We start from the raw sequence: 20,768 nt of genomic DNA, 5'->3' as shown, positions 1-20,768 counted from the left end.
ATTCTGCCAACCAGTCTCTTCCAGCCACAGGGGCTTTCAGCCCATCCCAAGCTTCACATTTCCTTCCAATTTAATCTTCATTCCTCAAACATATAGGAGAAAGGTGGATGTTTTCTGGACATTTCTGCAGAAGATTGGAGGGACGGATCAACCTGTTAAAAGATCATTTCCTGGGAGATGATGATGTGTGTGTGTGCGCTGGTGTGGTATGGTCTGTGTGTGTGTGACATCAGTGAGAAGTTGTCAGTGTTCTGAGATGTGTAGGAAGTGTTTCAGTTGTGTTATAAATGATGTGGGTGCAGTATAGAAGATGTATTGTATGAGTGGGTGAAATGGGAAATTTTTTGACACAACCTTACAAATGTAAATCAACAGTAGCCTAGAAACTAAAATATTTCTGTTACCATCTGCTATGTTACGTGAATCTAAAATCAAATAGCTTATTATTGTCTATTATGTAGAAGGATAACAATTGCACAACCAAACCACATTTTAATCTTAATTAGAGCTAATGTATTTAATGTACTTTGAAACCACTCAACTCCTCAACCCATACATCTTGATTAAGCTTACTCAAGGTGTATAAATGGAGAAGAAAATTCTCAGTCTGCTGTAAATAAAACCTGTAAAAAAACAAGCTTCCTCCTGCATGCTCTTATGGAACATCAACACTTTTTTATGCATTCAAACTCAGTCATTGTTTTCCTGTCTTCCAGGCCCAGTAGCTGTGATAAGTGGTGAGGAGGACTCTGCCAGCCCTCTTCATCATGTCAACCATGGGATTATTACTCCCTGTACTCTGGATGCAGGTCCTGATGCGGTTGTCATAGGGATGACTCGCATTCCTGTGGTGGAGAATCCCCAGTACTTCAGACACGGACACAACTGCAACAAGCCAACCACTCGTAAGTCCTTTAAATTTATCTCATACGTAAATTTAACACATTCAGAGAATAACATCTGCTTCAGATGTCATAGGGTATATCATGTGCTAACTCATTAGTTGAGTTTTTCTATGGCAATACAAAGGGGACCCCAGGAAGGATCCTAATTATACTGAAACTATAAACATCAGATAAGTGCAAATGAATGTATATGTAGTGATAGCTGGTAAGAGAGCCAAGTATCAAATGCCACATCTTTATGAGACTGTTCCAGATCAATTGTAATTAGCCATTTATCTTTATAAAAAGATGAACTAGGCCCCTCAGGGCAAAAGTGTAATTTAGTGTCATCTACAGAGTCAATTTGATCATACAGTGTTAGCATCTGGTGGCACAGTGCCAGGCTCTTTATATAGAATGTGTTTAGACAAAGGAAACTACTGGTGTTCTGATACCCACAGCCTACCCCCTGCAAAAGAAAAAAAAATCACTCACTCTCTCTCGGGACTCGTGTTCCAGGTTGGGGAAAGACAAGCCCACTTTAAGGCCTAATTACTCACAATTACATTGACTGCTCAAGAGAATCAGCACAAAAACAACTGTGCCAGCCGCAGCCTGGCGCCTGCTGCTGCCGTTCCAGACGATCCCAGTCAAACCAACCAGATTTAGTCAGGGGAAAAAAACAGGCTCTTCTCCAGTCAGAGGAGATGCAGATCAGACATCACACTACTACACATCGTTCGACTCAAATCTGCATCGTTTACATGGCTCAGTCTCAAAAATGGTTGCTGGTCAGGCTAACATACGTTAACTTCTGAGCTGGAGCCAATGAGAAAGGAGGAAATCCCATTTAGAGGTGATAAATAAATGACAGATCTTATATAGTATTAATAACATGAATTGTTAATGACCAGCCAGTGACTGATTTATGACATCTCATGCCTTGCACAGGAGATTTGATTGTAACCTAATGAATAAATGACAGTGGGCACAAATGAAACTTTTTCTCCTGATCACTGTGCACCTGGAATTGAAAGTCAGATCATGCATGTGCACTATGACTGCTTTGACTCAGGCTTTACTTGTGCTCCTCATCTCTCTGAATGCAGAACCCCAGGTCTTTTTCAGCTGTAATACCATGTGCGTGCATAAAGAAGGAAACCGTAGGAAATGAACCCTGAATTCATCACAAGGTCATAATGGCCATTGCTTTCTGCCAACGGCTAGGAAAACAAAATAGATCTGAATGGCTCCAGTCTCTGCTGATCATTCACTGAATATGAATGCATCCTTTACCCTCTGGGCAGGCATGCAGGGAAAGGAAATATCTCTGTATTCATGTGGATGCACTATGTGTTTAGGTGTTCAACATTGAAAATGAATCTGTGTATGCATGTGGATGCTGTGGCTACAAAGAATGTACTGCTATGACTCCTTATTTTCCTCCACCCCCCATTGATGAGAGCCTTCAATTAAAGGTCCCCTTGGTGTCCCACAGTTCCCCTATTATCCTGCTGGCCTTGCTCTGCCTGATTGTTCTGCAGCTTCACGTGACAAACTTAAGAGCTGCACTCAGCTCAGAAACAGTATGGCTGCTTTACTGGTGCTCGGCCGCTAATCCATAATGTATTCATTCATTTACTTGAAAGCTTCTTATCCCAGAGAATAGCTTGCTGCCAGAATGCCATGCACACACACACCCACACCTGGCTAGTTTTGTCTAGTGCTGGTGACACTATAGCTCATATATACATACATTTAAACACATCCACGCCTCTCCTGTGTGTCCATCAGGAGTTCACTAATGTGATGGTCAGCCTCAGTCCGCCTTTACTCCTCTAGGTAATTTATGGTGTCCCTTTGCTGTGCAGCTGTGTGCATTTTCAAATCAGCTCCATAGATAACAACAAGAGGGGTGGGTGGGGGTTGGGGGGGGGCAGTCTGTAGCTGCTGCTGTCCGCTATGCTGACCTCTGTTAAAACAGCTGCATGTGTTGAGCGCTGTCCTGCTGCAGAGCTCCCTCCAGTCAATCCAGTGTGCCCTAACCAGATGTATTATTCATAAGCGTGCGATCTGCAATTCAATCCTGGCCAAAAGAATATATATTGGTACCAGTGTTTAAATAGTTTTAGTCACACAACAGAGCACATCGTATTTGGACTGTGTAATCTGAAATCAGTACTGCTGTCATTCCCTCGGTCCAGGAGAGACCATGAAATTCAGACGCAAGCATCTTCTTATTACTGCTGCCCTCTGCTTGAACCAACGACCTGCTCACATGTAGTTCTGTGCAAGCTGGAGGGATGTTACGAAACAAGTGTTAGCGCGGGCGTCATTATGATGTCAATTTAAGAACATGAAGTGCTGTCATACAGTTGGTTCATCTTCTAGTTGAACCGCTGGCCTTTTACTTTTGCTGCAGTAAATAGGCGAGTAAGACTGATGAGAACATTTGTTGAGATCAGCCTTTATTTTTTTTCACTGAATACACTGAAAAAGGCCAATTCTGGGGAAATGTAGCCGCATTAGGGAGATAAAGGCAGTAAAGGCAAAGGACAATTCTTTAGCCTAATGACTAGATCCATATCTAGCTGGATCCGCTGTCTCCCAGCAAGTGGCTTTGTTTTATCAGTTAGCCTGCTATTTTAATTATGGATTTGTCACATCCCGCTGGCCAAAATTAGACAATAGCTTTTGATGTTGGAGTATAGCGTATAGCCTTTCATTATATCCATGTTATTACGGAAATCACTTGTGGGCACAGCTCGGACAAACCCTCTCTCTGTCCCCCTTTTCCTTTTGGTATAACAGAGACATAATTACGCTCAAGGTGATGTTTTTGAAGATTAAAATGTTTCCAGCAGAGACAAGGAGTGACTAATTTGGCAGCTTGAAAGTTCAATAAATGAATGGAAATGCAGAGCAGATTGATGGAAAGGCAGTTATCATGTTCCAAGGCTATGATTCCATGAATTATATAGCATGAAACAGAACGGTCCCACGGGCGAGCCAGTTGTGAATTTAAACAACCTACTTAAGTTTGTTACCCGAGAAGATGAGTTCCTTTCAGCCCAGCCCAGGAAGCCATATATAAACTCTAAAAAGATGCTAGCTGATGCCAGGTGGAGTTCTGTGAGGAGTGTTTTTCAGACAGATCATTTACTTTTACTTTTGAGGATTCCTTTTGACGACCACCCAGATTCAATCAAAGACAGTACAAATGTTAGCCCTGTTACAAATTGATTTGCAAATCAGCCATGTGGTAAGTTTAAGTTATAAAATATATAACCTGAAAAAACAAACAAACAAATTATTTGACATGCTGTAAACTGTAGAGGGGGACACATTCTCATGAGTCCTTTATAATAAATACTTCACTGTCCTCACAGAGGGCTTAACCTCATGAGTTTCAACTGCAGAATAAAACAATTATTACAAGTATTAAATTCTCTACCTTAATAGAAACATAATTTATATTGTATCTGTGGGGACTAACAGCTCAGGGTGGAAAGCATGCCTCATCTCTAAGATGTCAAATATAACTAGTCAAGACTTTTTTCTAAAAGCTCCCCTAAGCAGCAAGTGTAAAGTACTTAGTGCTTTAGTGTACTTAATGCTTAAACTTTAATCCAGCAATAACACAGAGGTGGTGCTTACATAGAAGGCATTGTCAGAAGAAAATCCCTGTTTGAGCTCTCTAAATGTTTCAGTATGGAGCCACAAAGTGTTAAATATTAATGCAAATATAATGTGCATATTATATGATATAAGTAAACTGTGTAAAACCTTTAAATAGAGCAATGAGTGGAGGTTAAATGATCTTCTTTTACTTTTTACTGAGCCATTTGAGCCTCAGTGACTGGAGCTTAAAAAAAAGTTTTTTTTAAGCTTTTTAATTTGAGCTTTTCCAAATATAGTAGGCTATTGATTGCTGAAATGAACAAAAATAATGTCCTTTAATTTTTTTTAAAAGAACAAACTTTATGTGCGTCATTAGGGTGATGTTATGCATTGTCATCTCGGTGTAGGTTTCCTTTCACAAAGTGTTCTCCAAGGCCGGGCGGCATCAGCAGACACGCAGGTCGGCAGCCAGCCAGCAGCAGCAGCAGGTTAGGAGTAGATACCCGCTGAGAGTCAACAGTAAATGCTAGTGTTCATGTCACTGATGCCCATCGATGCCAGCAGACACACAGCCTCTGTGCCGCAGTGATTTTAATGGCAGTGAGCTTTTTGTATACTATTAGCTGCTGGATGAGTGCCTCTCACCTAAGCATTAACATCCTGTGGGGCTCCTTTTGTAGACAGGCTAAACTACAGGTACACCACAGTGATCTCTGTTAAATGCTATGTGATAATAAAAACTTGGAGGGCAGGAAAATGTTTTCTGGAAGTAAGAGCAGAATATTATGTTTTTAATGTAGATGCATTTCTCCACTGCATAAAACTGAAAATAGTTATAAACATTCATAAGATGATATATTGCAATATATGCAATACTTTATGAGGTCTGATTAAATGTGTTTTGTATTGTTCTTACAAGAAAACTCTTGACAAATAGCTTTATGGAAATCAGTGCTGTGTTTGTGTGGATGTCTCAGCCTCTTTGATTGTGTCACCACTTCCCACCAGCCTGCAAAAGACACGCTGTCAGTGACCAGGAGACACACATCGATCGACCCACCGCGCACACTCAGGAATTCTGCCAGGCAGAAAAACACTCACACACACACACACACCTGTGAGGCACAAACACACACGAGTGCACACTGTTGGCAGGTAGCTGGAGACAAACACACCTTCAAACAGACACATGCGTACCGACGCTGGAGAAAGTTGGCAGGTATAGCTGTGGCAAAATGCATGAACTCAGGCGGGTGCAGAAAAAAAAGCCTTCCAAACATCTGTGCTCCCCCCGCCCCCCAGCAGCCGGACCCGACTAGCTGAGTAAATCTCGGTGCTGCGTTGCGTCTTGGCCTCTGGGGAGACTATTTGCTGGCATTGAGGCCTCAGGTGAGCCGGGACAAATGAATGATGCTGAACTGTGGGATAGAGATTTAATCTCGGGGCTTTTCAGCGTGCCACTCTGGGTAAATAGGTTGCAGGATGGAGCTCAAGTCTGCCTGCAGAGGAAACTGAAGGTTAAAGTAACGTGTCCTCACCACTGTCAATAGTCACACTCCATAATAGTGGCTTCAATCCCATCAGTGGAGAGGAATGAGGTGGTCGGCAGCTGTTTAGTGGCTTAGCAAAACAAACCAGATGAAATATTTACACCCAGGAAATAAGAAAGAGGGGGCAACTGGTGCAAATGAAAAGTTAAGCAGGTTTTCAATGAAGATTTTCCTTTGGTGGATCCAAACTGTAAGAGAGGACCACAATGTCAAAATTGTTTATTGTTGTTTCTTAAATTGTAACATTTGCATAATGACAAAGATCGTTGTAAAGATAAAATCTGATTAAATCAAATGCAAATTTGCAAATTGTAAGATAAGAGATCCAAGTATGAAACATCATCTCGTCATGGCAAAGGGTAAAATAAAGTTCAAAAACTAAAAATCAAACTTGGTAGAAAATGTGAGAAAAGTTTCAACCAAAAAAAAAACTGACTGTCAATATGTTAAAACATTTCTAAGCCTCACCTGCTGATAGATGACAACTTCACATTTTTACATATTTTTTTGGCATTTCGCCAACTGCCTCATCTAGAGAAGCTTAATGACGGGTGAAACAATAGAATAAGCTTCAATAGCTGGATGATGACAGCATGACAGGCATCCGATAGTAAAGCCAGCGCTGATGCTTGAATGATGGAGGGGTGCAAGGAGGAGAAGCAGCATATGGGATAAAAGAAGAAGGATTTTTCTTATTGCTTAAGTAAAGTGCAATAGAAGAGGCAAGATGGATGCTGTGTGTCTGGAAACTCCACAGACCTCTGAGACCTTCAGCTGTAAAAGTGTCAGAGACATTTGCCCCATCAAATTCAGTCATAACACATTTTGAATTAAAATGTATGTGTATCGACTTTTTTTTATATCTACTATTGGAAAGCAGATTTTTTTTCGAGGGTGAGGCTGTGACAGCAGTGATGTGTCATAGTGTCCCTGGTGGGGCTCTCACCCGGCAAAGTGGCTGCCAGTTTCTGCAGGCGCCTCTGTTCTGATCTACTTTAAAACTGGGACATTTCTTCATATTTAACAGTGCTTTCAGAAATAGTACTTATGATACCATCTGACAGAAACACCAGAGGAACAGGTGACATTTTTTCATGAATCACCTCAACATGCTCACGACCAGATGGCCGTGGGAATCTGGAGAGATGACAAAAAAAACCCAGAGGAATGGTCAGACTGAAGTAATCTGTCTGTTTGAGTGAGGAGTTATTCCAGAGAACTGGTGATAAAGGCTATTCCCCCCTTTTTCCCCCTGAATTTGAACATTCTGAAGCTAATGACCTGTTGAAAACCAAATGGTACAGTCCATGAGTGTGTCAAGCTGTGGATGTATCAAAAAATATGACAGCTCTAAACTGTGGGTAATAGCTGTACAACCTCCTATTTATTTTCTTTGAGAAGCTGCATAATGACATCACAGGTGCCAAATGTTCCTTTGGTGGCATGGCTGGGGGAGAAAGAAAGGGTTAAAAAAAACACAGATTGGATCAAAGCTATTTCACCCCATATTTTCTCTGAGCCTATCAGGCTCATTTTTTCTTGTTTTTAAACAGCTAAAACGTATTTTATCATCCAATTGATTAAGTAACCGAAAAATACAACTAATAACATCTGCTAGTGACAATGAGAATTTTTGGTTCTGTCAGTGCTAACTAAGTGTTTCATTGTAAACTCAGCATTGTTTCACACAGCTATACAAACAGTAATTAATGGAGGGAGGCAGACACAGCACACGAGCTCTGCCTGCAGATGCATCTGTTTTCTCTTTGGCTGTGTGCAAATGAGTCCTCGATGACACATTTTCTATCATTCTTATACAACCGTCTTGAAAATGATAAAGAACCACACAGATGGAGGATAGATTTTAATCCTGCAACTTTACTTGTCTGCTAAGGATGTTTGGCTGTTTTATCAGACTGCAATAAGGAAGCTTGAAGATGTATTTTGAGAAAAAAATACATTATGCTTCAGCTGCATCATTATCAGGAATGCTCTGAAGCAGCTGCAGGAATACAGTAAAAACTTGCACATAATACATCATAATTGTCCAAGAGCGGTTAATACGTGGCAGGGTACTATAATACCATATTTCATCAAAATGACCAGAGCCTTTATTTACCACACCTGCGGCAGGCGACAGGCTGGTGTTAGAGGCAGGCTTCTAGTTCTACTTCTCTCCCTAATAAGAATAATTAGCAAAGCTTTAGAACGAGGCTCATTTTGATGTGCATCTAGTGCATTAACCCATTAATGCCCCTGCAGTACTCAGTGGTGGTTTTTCTCTTGTGTATTAGGGATGCATGATAATATTGACAAGTCAGGGGTGCATGCTGATAATGGATTTTTAAATGAATGAATATTGACCCAAAATGAACATTCACAGGCAGATGCAGTTTGACTCAGACAAATGGAAAACTAATAGTAGAGTTGCTATTTGCGACATCATCAATAGAAAGAGGGGCCAAATCACTTTCCTACAACTCTGTTTAACATCTCATGTATATATGTATGTTCTACTACAAGACAATATCAGCACATCAGCACAGAATGTGCATCACTAGATGGACTGATAGCAGTTTAATTTAATGTAAAGGTTCATTTTTTTGTTGTCATGAAAAGCTTTGGTTTGTGTACCTAAAATAATGTTCTTATGCTAAGCGTCATGCATGCGTCGTTCATTTCATTCATGTTTTATGCCCTAAAGAGCTCAGGCTAAGACGCACAGCCTTCTGTAAACTGTGTGGTGATCCTTATCTGAAAGTGAAAGCTACATATGTGTACAGGACTGGTAAAAAGTGGCCACCTTTGATTCAGAATAGCTTTGCTTAGAGGCAAGCAACACCTTCACCTCCACACATACCCGGATTTCCTGCTATTATTATTTTTTTTTTTTACCTTTTTCTCTCTATATATATATTTTTTCCACTCATCCGACCTTTTATTTCTTGGTCAAATTGTAGGTTTTAAAAATTGATACTGAAAAGAATGACAAGGAGGCAAGAGAATGATCTCCAGAACCAAAATATATAGACGCTAACTCTAAACTGATCCTGTGAGTTACTAAAAAGAGGAGTGGCAAAAAGCAGTATGACAAAAACACAGAGGCTGTTTTTCCTTTGCTCTGTTCAGCTAGTTTATTTTTCTGCTCTCATTAGAAGCTGTCCTCCTGTGGTGCCTCAGTCAGTGCTGACAGTAAAACTGAGGAATCCAGATAAGAGACACACAACTCAGAAGGCCCAGTGTCAGCTCACAGTTTATTTGTGCTTCAGAGATGTAAAACCTTATTGCCCTCAGTATTCTCAGCAGTAGCTTCAAAGTTAGATAAAACATTTCGCTTTTGACATCGTACAAAAGAAATATGTATGATGAAATACACAAATATTCAGGAAGCTTTTTTTATGTATTCAGAACTAAAGAAAACAGAGAACAGTCTTGTGCATGTTGTAATCCAGTGTGACGTTTTTTTTTTAAAAGCACCTTGAGATCATGGATACAATTTAAAATACTACAAAGTTGGCCGTTTGGCCCCCCCGTACACAGTTTCACTTCCTCTTTGCTTGTATCCTGCCGGTATTGTTTTTCTTCTGGTGTTCGGTTTCCTGCAGTTTCTCCTTCTGTATTTCCTTCAGTTCCGTGCTTTGCTTCAGAGATAACACAATATTCATTGGGTGGTGAAATTTTCTTTGTACACATATTTTCCTGCCAATATAACACAAAAATGTCTTCCTCTATTTCCTTCTTTTCTTCGTTTTTAGTTGTCCAGCACATAAAGCGGAGAGACATCATCCTGAAGAGGGAGCTGGGTGAGGGAGCGTTCGGGAAAGTCTTCTTGGCAGAGTGTTACAACCTCAGCCCTACCAAGGACAAGATGCTGGTGGCTGTCAAGGTGCGTGGTCAGCATGTGGCAGGAGTGTGTGCATTGGTATTACACACAAACGAAGGTGGCCATATTGGTAGAGTGGATTTAGAGTACAACTATACAACTATACTATATATCTTTAAAGACAGAAATCAAGGGGAAACAGCTGGTCTGGCTTTGTGTAATTATACAAAACTACTAACACCTACTAACACATTATATGCTAATACTTTGCATACATATTTCACAATAAACAGTGAATCACTAGAAAAAGAAAGTCATATTAAGTATCTTTCATTTCAAGTGTAATATCAGAGTGGATGGTTTATTGTCTGGATGCTTTATCTTCCTGGTATCTCACTGGTCGCCTGGCAACTTCACAGTGATGACAGGACTACAGGAAATGACTATGCCCATCGCAGAAATTGGTTGTATCCAAATTATTTTATGTTAAGTCCTTAATTTTAACTGCCTACTGTCTTACTGTTTATTTTAGTGCCTGGATTATAAATGTTAGCTTTACTCTCTGTTCTAAGGGTTCATGATTATAAGGTAGAGCTGGTTCTGGTGCACACAGACTACTGAGAGTAATAAGTCTACATATATATACTTCAGATTTATGGAAGCATTAAAAATCCAAAGTCAGGACGGGGTATTCCAGTTTCTCTTGGGTTCCCAGACCAGACCAAACCAGATGTGTAACTTCACACACACACACACACACAGTGCAGACAGGAAGACTATATCTAATTGAGTGAGAATATTGCAGTATGACTTACTACACTACCAGGTTTTGTTTCCATAGATCCAGCCTCACTGTCATCCAGGGGCCCATGCAGCGAATTATGTTCAAGTGGAATATTGGCTTCTCAGACATGACACAACAGCCAAGTTAATACTTTAGTGAACATCATGATTTGTTTTAAAGGCAGCTGAGCATTTAGGAGTACTGTCCCTGGGTGGCAGCTCTCACTGCAATGAAGCAACTCAATTTTAAATCGTGCTTGGCAGCACCCAGTGTGATTATGGGGAAGTGTATGAATGTGAAGCAGGATGGTTTTTGAATTAAAGGGTGCAAACTCAGCAAAGCTTCCTGGGAGGGGGGGCAGAACCACCCTGACCTTGACATGAGAAGTGAGAAATGTAGGTGATGGAGTCTGTTCTCTTTGTAGGATTGACAAATAAAGCCGGTCTGTTATAATAAAGCTCCTCTGCTGTGACCTCTTTAAAACACAATGCAATGTGAATTTTCATCTAAACATGTTGGTGCCTGTGATAAAGCAAGAAGCACCTCTCTGGATATACTCAAAGGTCAACAAAGGGAAAATTCATTGCTACACTTCCCCTCACTTCATCGTAGTCGAGCACTTTGAAGGTATTGTTTTGGAGGAATGCCCAGACAAGAAACATTTCCTTAAGAGTGCAGTTTGATTTGGTAATAGAATTTTATGGCCATATTACCTACTCTGCCGTACATCTCAACCACCTAAAGCACTTCACTGCAAGAAGGGCACATATGAGTAAATGCATTTCCATCCCAAGGTCATTCCTTCTGTAATAATGTCAGCAGCATAAAGGGGAAGCAGGACTCAACAGCAGCACCTCTGTGTATTTTCCTCTTGTTGAAGAAGCGTCAAAGAGTATTTTCTTGTTCAAGAGAGGCTGCAGCAAGGTGTCCTTTTTGATATTTTATGACAACCTGACATCCAACTTATTTTATATGTACTCTACTTCAAAGGAGGGCCGAGGTTTGATCCTATTACCATCAGCTCAGTTTGTTATGTGTCCAAATAGTTCCACCTGTGCACCCTACAGTTACAGCTGTGGTCCAATTGGCCAAATTAAAGCTATGATGCAATATGAGCAGCACTAGGCAGGGGCGCCTTGTAGGATTGGCTGATGTTTTTAGCCTTTTATAGCTTCCACAGATGATTCATATTCTTCGTTTTAAAGCGAAACTGCCAAACTAATTGGTTGCTATCGGATTGTAAAGCGAAGTTACACTAATTTAACGAAAAGTGCATCAGAATGAAATCTCCTACCCTACCTTTAAGGCAGACCAGAGACGAGAACCTTGCTGTTGAGATGCCACAAATTGATGTTTCAGCCATTGTCAGAGTTGCTCAGGTGTTGATAATTGCCTGTGTTCATACATTAAACACGTACAATTGACTTTTTTCACAAATTTGATTTGACCTGCATCATTGGTGCAGGATAATTCACATTATCCATCGATGAGTGCTCATGTTTTGCGTCATCAGCGTGAAACTACAAAACGCAATGCTTTCACAGTGTCATGTCAGACATTTCAACAACATGAGCTGAGGTTGTGGGAAAAGTAAATTTACATACCAGCAGTATATGTTTACAATACCAACATCAATTTTCAGTCAAAAAAATGCAGTGATGCTGATGTTTGTTATGTTTTGTGTGGTGTGTTCTCCCTCATCCACTGCCACCAGGAAAGAACAAGGTTATACTTCACTACTGAGTGATTTTACCAGATTCTGCTTTTTCATGCCTCATCCCAGCACTTTGTGCAGGCGACTGCTGGGGCCAGAGGTGTGGTAATTTCCATCCTATCCTCATGATTGCAGTTTTTCAGGAATGCCTTGAGGGACTGTGATTAAATTTGGCACACACATACACATGAACACTGGAGAAGGAAATGATTAAGGTCTAAGGCTGAGATCACTCAGGCTTCATGGAAATGTTTTTGACCAGAATAATTCAGACACTAGTTATGGCAAAATTTCAAATACTTGTCTTGTTCTTAGTGTATCAAATAGACTTTGTATTGTTGTTTTTTTCAGACACTGAAAGATCCCAACCTCTCCGCCAGGAAGGACTTCCAAAGGGAGGCGGAGCTGCTGACCAACCTGCAGCACGACCACATTGTTAAATTCTACGGCGTGTGTGTAGACGGAGACCCTCTCATCATGGTGTTCGAATACATGAAGCATGGAGACCTTAACAAATTCCTCAGGTCAGTTTCGTAGCAGAAAAAACTGTCTAGTTCTGGGTGACTGAGTAAAATATTCATCATTTGAATTAAAGTTGGAACTGAAAGTCTAATTACAATGCAAATGTGTGGGTGTATATTTTAACTACTGCATGAACTTTTAGATGAAAACTTAGCAATAACATACAAAAGTTTATAAGGAGTCCAAGAAAAAAAAAAATCTTTCCTTCTTGAATCTATAATAATATCCATCCTGCCTCGCAGCTTTCTGGGTTAGCAAACATGAGCGTTTTAGTGCTTTTGTTTCATAATGTCAGTCTGCACCGAGGGAAGTGACCTCTGATAAGCCTCAACAAAAGAGACATGATGCTGGTACGGCAAGCGCTTTGGTAATGGGAATCTTCACCAGAGTCGATGTCAGTGGGCACAGGAGGAGCCTGGGATAGAAGTAGTGCTATTTCAAGTGTGTTGACAGCGGCAGGAGCAGCAGCGGTGTGTGTGTGTGTGGTCTTTCTTGTTTTTGAAATGTGAGCAATAGTTGAAAAGATGACATGTTACGATTGAGTGTGAATGTGCGTGTGGATTCAAGAGTGCATGAGGACTTTCTGTTGGGAAATCATTCCTGAAATGAAAGGCAATGTCGTGAATGATGAAATTCTTTCATGCAAGGTGCAAGACGTGGCTGATTCTTGGTCTGTCTGTCCTGTTGGTCACATTTAAGAGATGAGATGTGCAGGGAATCAATAGAAGTGAATAGAAGACCTGACTCCATGCTCAACCTTCAGATAAACAGAGGGCAGATTGCTCTTTCTTCAGCCACTGCTGGATGTCTGTGAAGTAAAGTTAGAAGAGGGAAGAGAGAAAAGTGCTACTAATCCTCGTACAGTGGAGATGAATTATTACACGCACACTTACTTGCAGAAAGAACTCAATTGCACTAAAATTCTTGGATGGAGACAGAAAGACAAAAGAGTGAGAGTGAGTGAGCCGTAGTCCTCCCTGCGTGGCGCCTAGTCTGTAATCACAGTGACGAGAAGGTGATGAGAACAGCAGGAACTCTTCACAGGAAATGAGTTCTTCATCGTCACCCAGAAACCTGCGGTCAACCTGTTCTAGCAAATGTACCACTTACAGCACCTCGACGAAATACCAGAGCCGTGGTTACATTTCCTGTCAGAGGCATACATAGAGGTTTTAAAAAATAAAAATAAAAAGCTCCTTTAAAGCTCCTAATGAATCAAACAGATTGTTTGCGGGTCATATTTATTTTTGATCACATTTCTTTCTATTCAAATATTTAGCCTCAATAGTTAGAAAAAGGAAGCAACATTTTCATAACCTTTATTTTACAAGGATAAAAACTCAATTCACAAGGGCATCCGAGAAGACAGGCAGCAGTGCAATTAACATGATAACAAACATACAATTAACATAAAAATAAACAGTGAGCAGCAACAAACTTCATCAGCAGTTGTCAAACGAGGAGCTCAGTCAAACCCTCCAACACTAAACGCACGTACTTACAAGTCAATTTAAATGAATTTAGTGACACCAGCTCCATAAACTGTAACTGATTTCAGGCTGTAGAAGCAGATTGCTTAAACTCTGTCTTCCACAGTTTATTACAGACTTGAGGGACAGATGGTTAAGAATAAATCTTTGGAGCAGAGATGCTTTTTGAAGGCTGTAGGTAAGATGGAGGTAACACAATAGAATAAAGGTTTATTAACACTGTTTGGGTTCTTTCCTAAAAGCAGTTTCAGTATGGTATTACATCTTCTGGACACAAGACCCACAGCTGGGCCACAATGACTCTACCCTAAACCGAAAACTCTGTCATCAATTCCAATTACTCAAATCAATCAACTCTGTATCCCAGAGCCCACGGCCCTGACGCCATGATCCTGGTGGACGGCCAGCCGCTGCAGTCCAATGGAGAGCTGGGCCTTTCCCAGATGCTGCACATCGCCACCCAGATCGCCTCGGGCATGGTTTACCTGGCTTCCCAGCACTTTGTGCACAGAGATCTGGCAACCCGCAACTGCCTGGTGGGCAACGGCCTGCTGGTCAAGATTGGAGACTTCGGCATGTCCAGGGATATCTACAGCAGCGATTACTACAGGGTGAGTCTCAGCCAGCATCGATGCTTTGCTTGTTAGTAGCCATTCAAACAATGTGTGCTGCAGTGATCAAGACTGAAACTATGTCTGCTTGTTTTGAGACTCCTCTGTGGATTTTGTCACATTGTGTTTACGGTGAAGTGTCAACTTTTCAGTCACTCTGCTTTGCATTTGAACAGATATAATAAGCATTATAGCAGAACCTGAAACTGACTTGAACATAGGAAACTCTAATTGCAAAAATTTAGTTGTAGATACTTTTGCCTTGGTTTCTAATTAGGTTGAAAACAACCCTAACTAAAGTCTCTAGGGTTGCAAACTAACGTAATAAGATTTTTGATTGGGTGTTGGAGGCTCTCTTGTGTCATTTTGTTTATATGTTTTTGTTTTGGTTTCCTGTTTTTTCCTTCTTTGAGGAGAGTTTACACCTCTTCTATCCCCATTGCTGCCTCAGGCCTCCACACCAGCCCTCGCACATTCAGGCGAGGGTGGAGATGAGATGCTGCTGAGCCTCCAGCCTGATGCTGAGAGGCTTGTTTATATAGCCTCTGAATTATGTCTTCTCTACTGTTTAACACGATTAGCTACTATGCTGCAAACCAGGCTGAAGAATTTAGCTTTTTTTTTGCAGAATAAATAAGTGGAGTGATGGCAGCCACAGATCTGGCTGCTTTAAATTGACTCGTCTTGTGAAATGACTTTATGTGTGCCTGATTCTGTTTTCTCAGCATGACAACTAGGCCGATCTGGTCTTTGTGAGGGGCAGCACCAGCAGTTATGAAGTGCTTGACTGCTGTGTGTGCAGCTTTACACACATAAATGGAAAAAAAAACAATTTGTGGGTAGATGTCTTAATCTGTGTTATAGGTATATTGTTAAAAATCTGAATATTTAATGTTAAAAGAATTCTGGAAAGGTTGTCAGAAGAGTGTAGGTTGAACACGTGTTGAGATCATATTGTAAGATCAGATTCACAGTAAAATTGGAGCATAAGTTATATGAACCCTAAGAATATTAAAGTCTTTTTTCTTTTGCTCTGTGACATAACCTAATGACATTCATTTTCCAGCCACACTTCTGAAATATTATTTTCAAAGCTCATAATGGTTTTAGCATCAAGGGTTTATAAATACTCCGCTTACAGCCGTGCATACTCATTATCAGGTCTTTGTGAAGGGGAATAATTGGATGTTTTGACACTGGCAACTTGATCCAGGTTAGCTTAATAGTAAGTATGGCAAAAAAAAGAAGCTATGAATTGTGAAACTTTTTAATGACTTCTGTTAATTTCAGATTTATTTGTTCAATTTTACAATAAATGTTAAGAGTGTTGTAGCAGGAAAATGTTTCTTTGTAGACGATGCGACTTTATGTGTTCTGTATTATTGTGAGATTACCACGTTCCAGTGGGGTTCTTGACCAATCAGGAGGCTTTAGATGCAACATACATCCTGTGGTACTGACAGCAGGGCTTTTTATACAGCAACAAGACATCTAATGACATGCTAAATAGCACTTGTTTACTAAGATCCTTAGTGATCCCCCTCTTTGTGATTCATCGATCTGATTGGTTGAATATGCTAATTCTCATGCACCCTTGTGCTCTACTTTACCTTATGCAGGTCAGCCTCCAATCCCAGAAATTATTTTCATTAAATATTTACAGATTAAGGTAGGGCAGCATTTTAGAATTACTCACTTCATTTGCAACTCTGTTTTCTACCTCATAAAGTTCACCTAAGGAAAATACTGGTGCAAATGACTTCTCCTATAATCGTCAGGACTACTCCAGTGTAGTGCCAGTGTAACTTTGGGTGCACTGTGTAGCTCAGGTAGGCATCTGTGGAGAAGTTAAGTGTAAAACTGAGTGTGTTTTCTTGTTTTGGCCAAAGAACAGCTCATCTAATTGTCTCAGTCACGACTGATTTAGCAGGCAGATACCACTCTGCTGGAAGATTAAAGGGTTCACTTGGCTATTCTTGTCTGAACAATTATAAGCCTAATATATAAGTGGTGTGAGTTAACAGCTCAGTGAAAGGAAACTGAGAGGAGCTATAAGAGGGTTTCACCCGTATGAAAGCAAACAAGATGATGAGGAGCTGTTAGTGTGTGTAGCACACTCACAGCAATAAATACAGTAAATTAATAAGGCAGTGTTAAGGTGATGTAGGGTAAACCAGTTAAACTACCAGTGCAAAGGCCTGGAATCAGTGTTTGCCTGCAGTGCCACCACACCTGCAGTATTTGGGATCATGTCCTTGAGACTTCCTGCTGGTTAGTCGGGGTGTCTGTGCAGGGGACCTGAGGGTGATGAGGTGAGCCTCCAAGTAGATTATACTCCTCAGTGACAGGTGAAAGAAAACAGCTGGGTGCTTCATGTGTTACTGTCTGCCAAGGTCGGTGGTGTTGGCAGTCCTAATGTGAAAAACAGGATAAAAAAAAAAAAACACTTTTAAAAAACATTGCTTTCGCGTTCAGGTTTGGGCAGTTTGTACGCACAGCTTTCCCAGGTCTGTGTTTTTTTTTTAAGGCTTCTGGTCATGAAGCATCCTCTTGATTGTTGACAAGGAACCCAAACCAAGTTGTGTGACTACAGCTAAGAAAAGAAAATAAGCCTCACAGCAACACTCTGTTTGGCAGGAGGGAGGGAGTCTGAGACACATCCTTAGTCCTAGAATCAAACTCACTGGTGAATTTATTGGGAAAATTTTAGACAGTTGAATAATTTATTGAATAATTTAATGATTCGGCACACATGCATATATACACTGCAGTGAGGAAAAGGAGAATAGATTTTGTAAATCTGTACGTAGGGTTAAACCAGAGGAGTTTGAATTCAGGGTGTATTTGTGTGTGTGTTTGGATGTGTGAGGCATGTCTTGTGTGAAGCTGCTGTTTGGTAGGTTTTGATAGCATCACTGCCCACCCACACAGAGGAATATTGACAGAGCCCAGAGATAAGGAGCTCCTAACAGTATTGGACACTTTCCCTGTGTTGAGTGATTATAAATAGCAGCGTCCTGCCAAGAGTACAATCCTCCTATCGCTGACTAGTTGCTTCGACGCTTGTTGCCCTCTGGGACTCCCAAGACACTTTGCAGCAGGAGGGAGTAACTTCAAGAAAGAGACGAATATTGTCCTAAATCACTTCCATCTGTCACATCCTCCTGCTCCGCCTGCACTGAATACGCTTTTGTGTTGTTTGAAAAGAGACAGAACTGCTCTGTAGCTGTTTTATACAGTACCAGGGTCTCACGATGTATCAGGAAATGTTTTCCTGAGTTCAGAGAGTGATGATCTGAATTATGCATGTTTAGGTGGGTATAAATGACAGTGAATGCTCTGAAAGTGCATATGCATTCAAGGTGCAAGGAGGAAGGCTGTGATTTTTTTTTCGTTCTTTTTTTTTGGCAGAAATGTTTCAGAAGCAGCTTCTACAGGACAGATGGAGGAGCTCACGCAGGGTCTATGACAACCCGCAGGTCTCAGATGTCATTATGGGATGTGTTATTTTCCCATAGTGTAATGACAGGCGTCTTTGTGCTCTTTAATGCAGAACAGAGTTGATTTAACAATATGCAGTGCAGCAAATTTGACAGCTAATTTCCTTCTGTCATTTTTCCTATTATACCCAGTTATGTTGTGTGCAATATGTGTTGGTTATGAGAGGTTCGTGGCAGCTGCTCCCCGATTTGTTACAGTAGTTAATAGTATTTTTCTAATTTTTGTCAAATTCTACTCCCAGCATCTTGGAAGAGAAAGTCTACTGTCAGTTGTGCTTTCTGAAATTATTGGGCAGACACAGTCTTTTTTTTGGTGAGAAGGCCAAATTGCAAAGATAGTGCAATGATGGTAAGATGTAGAGGCTTACATTCTTTTACCTATAGCCATCTTTTGACTCTTTTGACTTTTCTCCTAATGTCTGTTTATGTGTTGTTATTTATAAAAGGAAGTGCAATGTTGTCCTGAAGGTGATGCAGAAGCCTTAGCATTGTAAATAAAGGCAGCCACAATTAAAATCTTGCCTCAACACATATTTACAGACCAGATTTTCGAATCACAAACTGAGGACTATCAAACAATCTAACATTACAATCTAATGATCCTGTTTCAAGGACTTAGTGTTCCTTCTTTGTGACTCTGCCAGAAAGCCTCTGCTTACCTGCACTGCTTTCCTTTGAAGAAAAATGGTCCCCAGGTTTCCCTTGTTTCAAGGATCAAACAGCCGCTCCTCTGCTGCATTATTTATCAAGCACAAGCTCCTCAAAAACTGTATGTAGCTTGGTGCTAATGAGTACACAGGCCATATTTATTACTTCTGCATGAAGGGATGTGAAAAAAGTCTGCCGTGCTTCTCAGAGTGTTGTTTTCTTCTCTTACATTTGGAGTCGCTTGTCTGAAATGATTGCTGTATAATGGAGTTATACATGTAGGAAATTAACACTTCACAGATGAAGTGAAGTTTCTGACTAGAGGATCTAGGCCTTTTTTTCTCAAGAATGGGCATCTTCCCACACGTCAGTTTCCTCACACACTGCCTATCATAACTATAAGTCATTGCAGCATACATGACTTATCCAGGGTCATGGTAATGGTATACATAGGTGCTTTAATGACCATGTGCTGTAGGAATTTCATAATGTGGGACTTCATCAGCACATCAACAAAATCTGGCTATACCCATCATCTGTCTGTATTCATTGTTCCTTGTCTTCACTGTGATGGAAGCAGGAGAAATGACCCAGTCATTATGGTCAGATATCCAGCTGGAGCATCGCCTATGCTGACATCTGCACGCTGACAGAAACAATGCAGCAGGTCTGATAAAGGTTCTTTGCTGGTGCCATCAGATGCCTTTAACATAAAGAGCATTCACCAGAGGTGTGTGTTCTTTAAAAAAAAACAACAGCAACACAGGCTTCATTTCTACTCATTATAATGTCAGCTGTGAGAGCAAAAAGAGAAAATAGAATATCCACAGTATATGTGTATGTGTGTGGGTGGGTGGGTGTGTTTGGAAAACCTTCAGAAACTTTCACCACCCACCAGCATGCAGCGGCCAGAGTAGATACCACTTTATCTCCACTTGGCAGCAGCGCAGCAGGTAGAAACCTAATGGACATCATAGCCTCTAAAAGTGAACTTGTGTTTGCTGCTGTTTGAGCTGGGAGAGCAGAGATAGCAGCATGGTTAGAGCAGTGAGAGAGTGTGTGACTAGATGGTTATCGGGGCCCTTTAAGATGTCTGGGGCCTCCCAGGACTCCCTGTAGGCCACGGAGCGCCCATCGAAGAGCCCAACTGGGCTAGTAATCTATCCCCCTGCCATGCTGCTGTGCTCTCCACGCCGTTAATCCAATCACTCCCCTGCCACGGTGGGACAGGCAGAGCACTAATCCAGTTTACACAGCAACAAAAAAAGCCCCAGACTCATTCCTCACTCCCCGCAGAGCATTGCCAGCTTCTCCATGTGACATTGAGTGAGAAAGATGAGGATAATTACAGGGGCAATTATTTTATTTTTATTATGTGTGCAGCTTTTTTTTCTTTATCTTTTTTTTTCCGTTTTCCCCCATGTTCCAAGCTAATTGCTGTGGCCTTGTCACAAAACCCAAGGTGATGGCATGCAATCATTTGGGAAGCGGCGAGTCAGCCATTTTTAATGCGCCTCGCCACAGCAGCAACGGCTGAATCATTGGTATGCATCTGATGAGGTTAAGCGTTGCACGCAGTGGGCAGGGTGGACCTCAGATAAGTCATTTAGACTAACGGGAA

The 20,768-nt window shown here is 41.0% G+C and overlaps 1 protein-coding gene across 3 annotated transcripts in view; it reads left to right on the top strand.

The window, feature by feature from the left end:
- Positions 1-20,768, top strand: part of ntrk3b (neurotrophic tyrosine kinase, receptor, type 3b) — a 138,308-nt gene that overhangs the window by 110,474 nt on the left and 7,066 nt on the right. For all 3 annotated transcript variants that reach the window (XM_028401842.1, XM_028401840.1, XM_028401841.1), the window contains 4 exons: positions 717-905; positions 9,811-9,941; positions 12,728-12,900; positions 14,756-14,999. In XM_028401842.1, coding sequence (XP_028257643.1) covers positions 717-905; positions 9,811-9,941; positions 12,728-12,900; positions 14,756-14,999 — 737 coding nt within the window. The remainder of the gene's footprint in view (positions 1-716; positions 906-9,810; positions 9,942-12,727; positions 12,901-14,755; positions 15,000-20,768) is intronic.

Source organism: Parambassis ranga, chromosome 3 (genome assembly GCF_900634625.1).
Source record: "Parambassis ranga chromosome 3, fParRan2.1, whole genome shotgun sequence".
Taxonomy (NCBI): Eukaryota; Metazoa; Chordata; class Actinopteri; family Ambassidae; genus Parambassis; species Parambassis ranga.
Note: the sequence above shows the minus strand (reverse complement) of the source record. Positions and strands in the feature narration are given on the sequence as shown.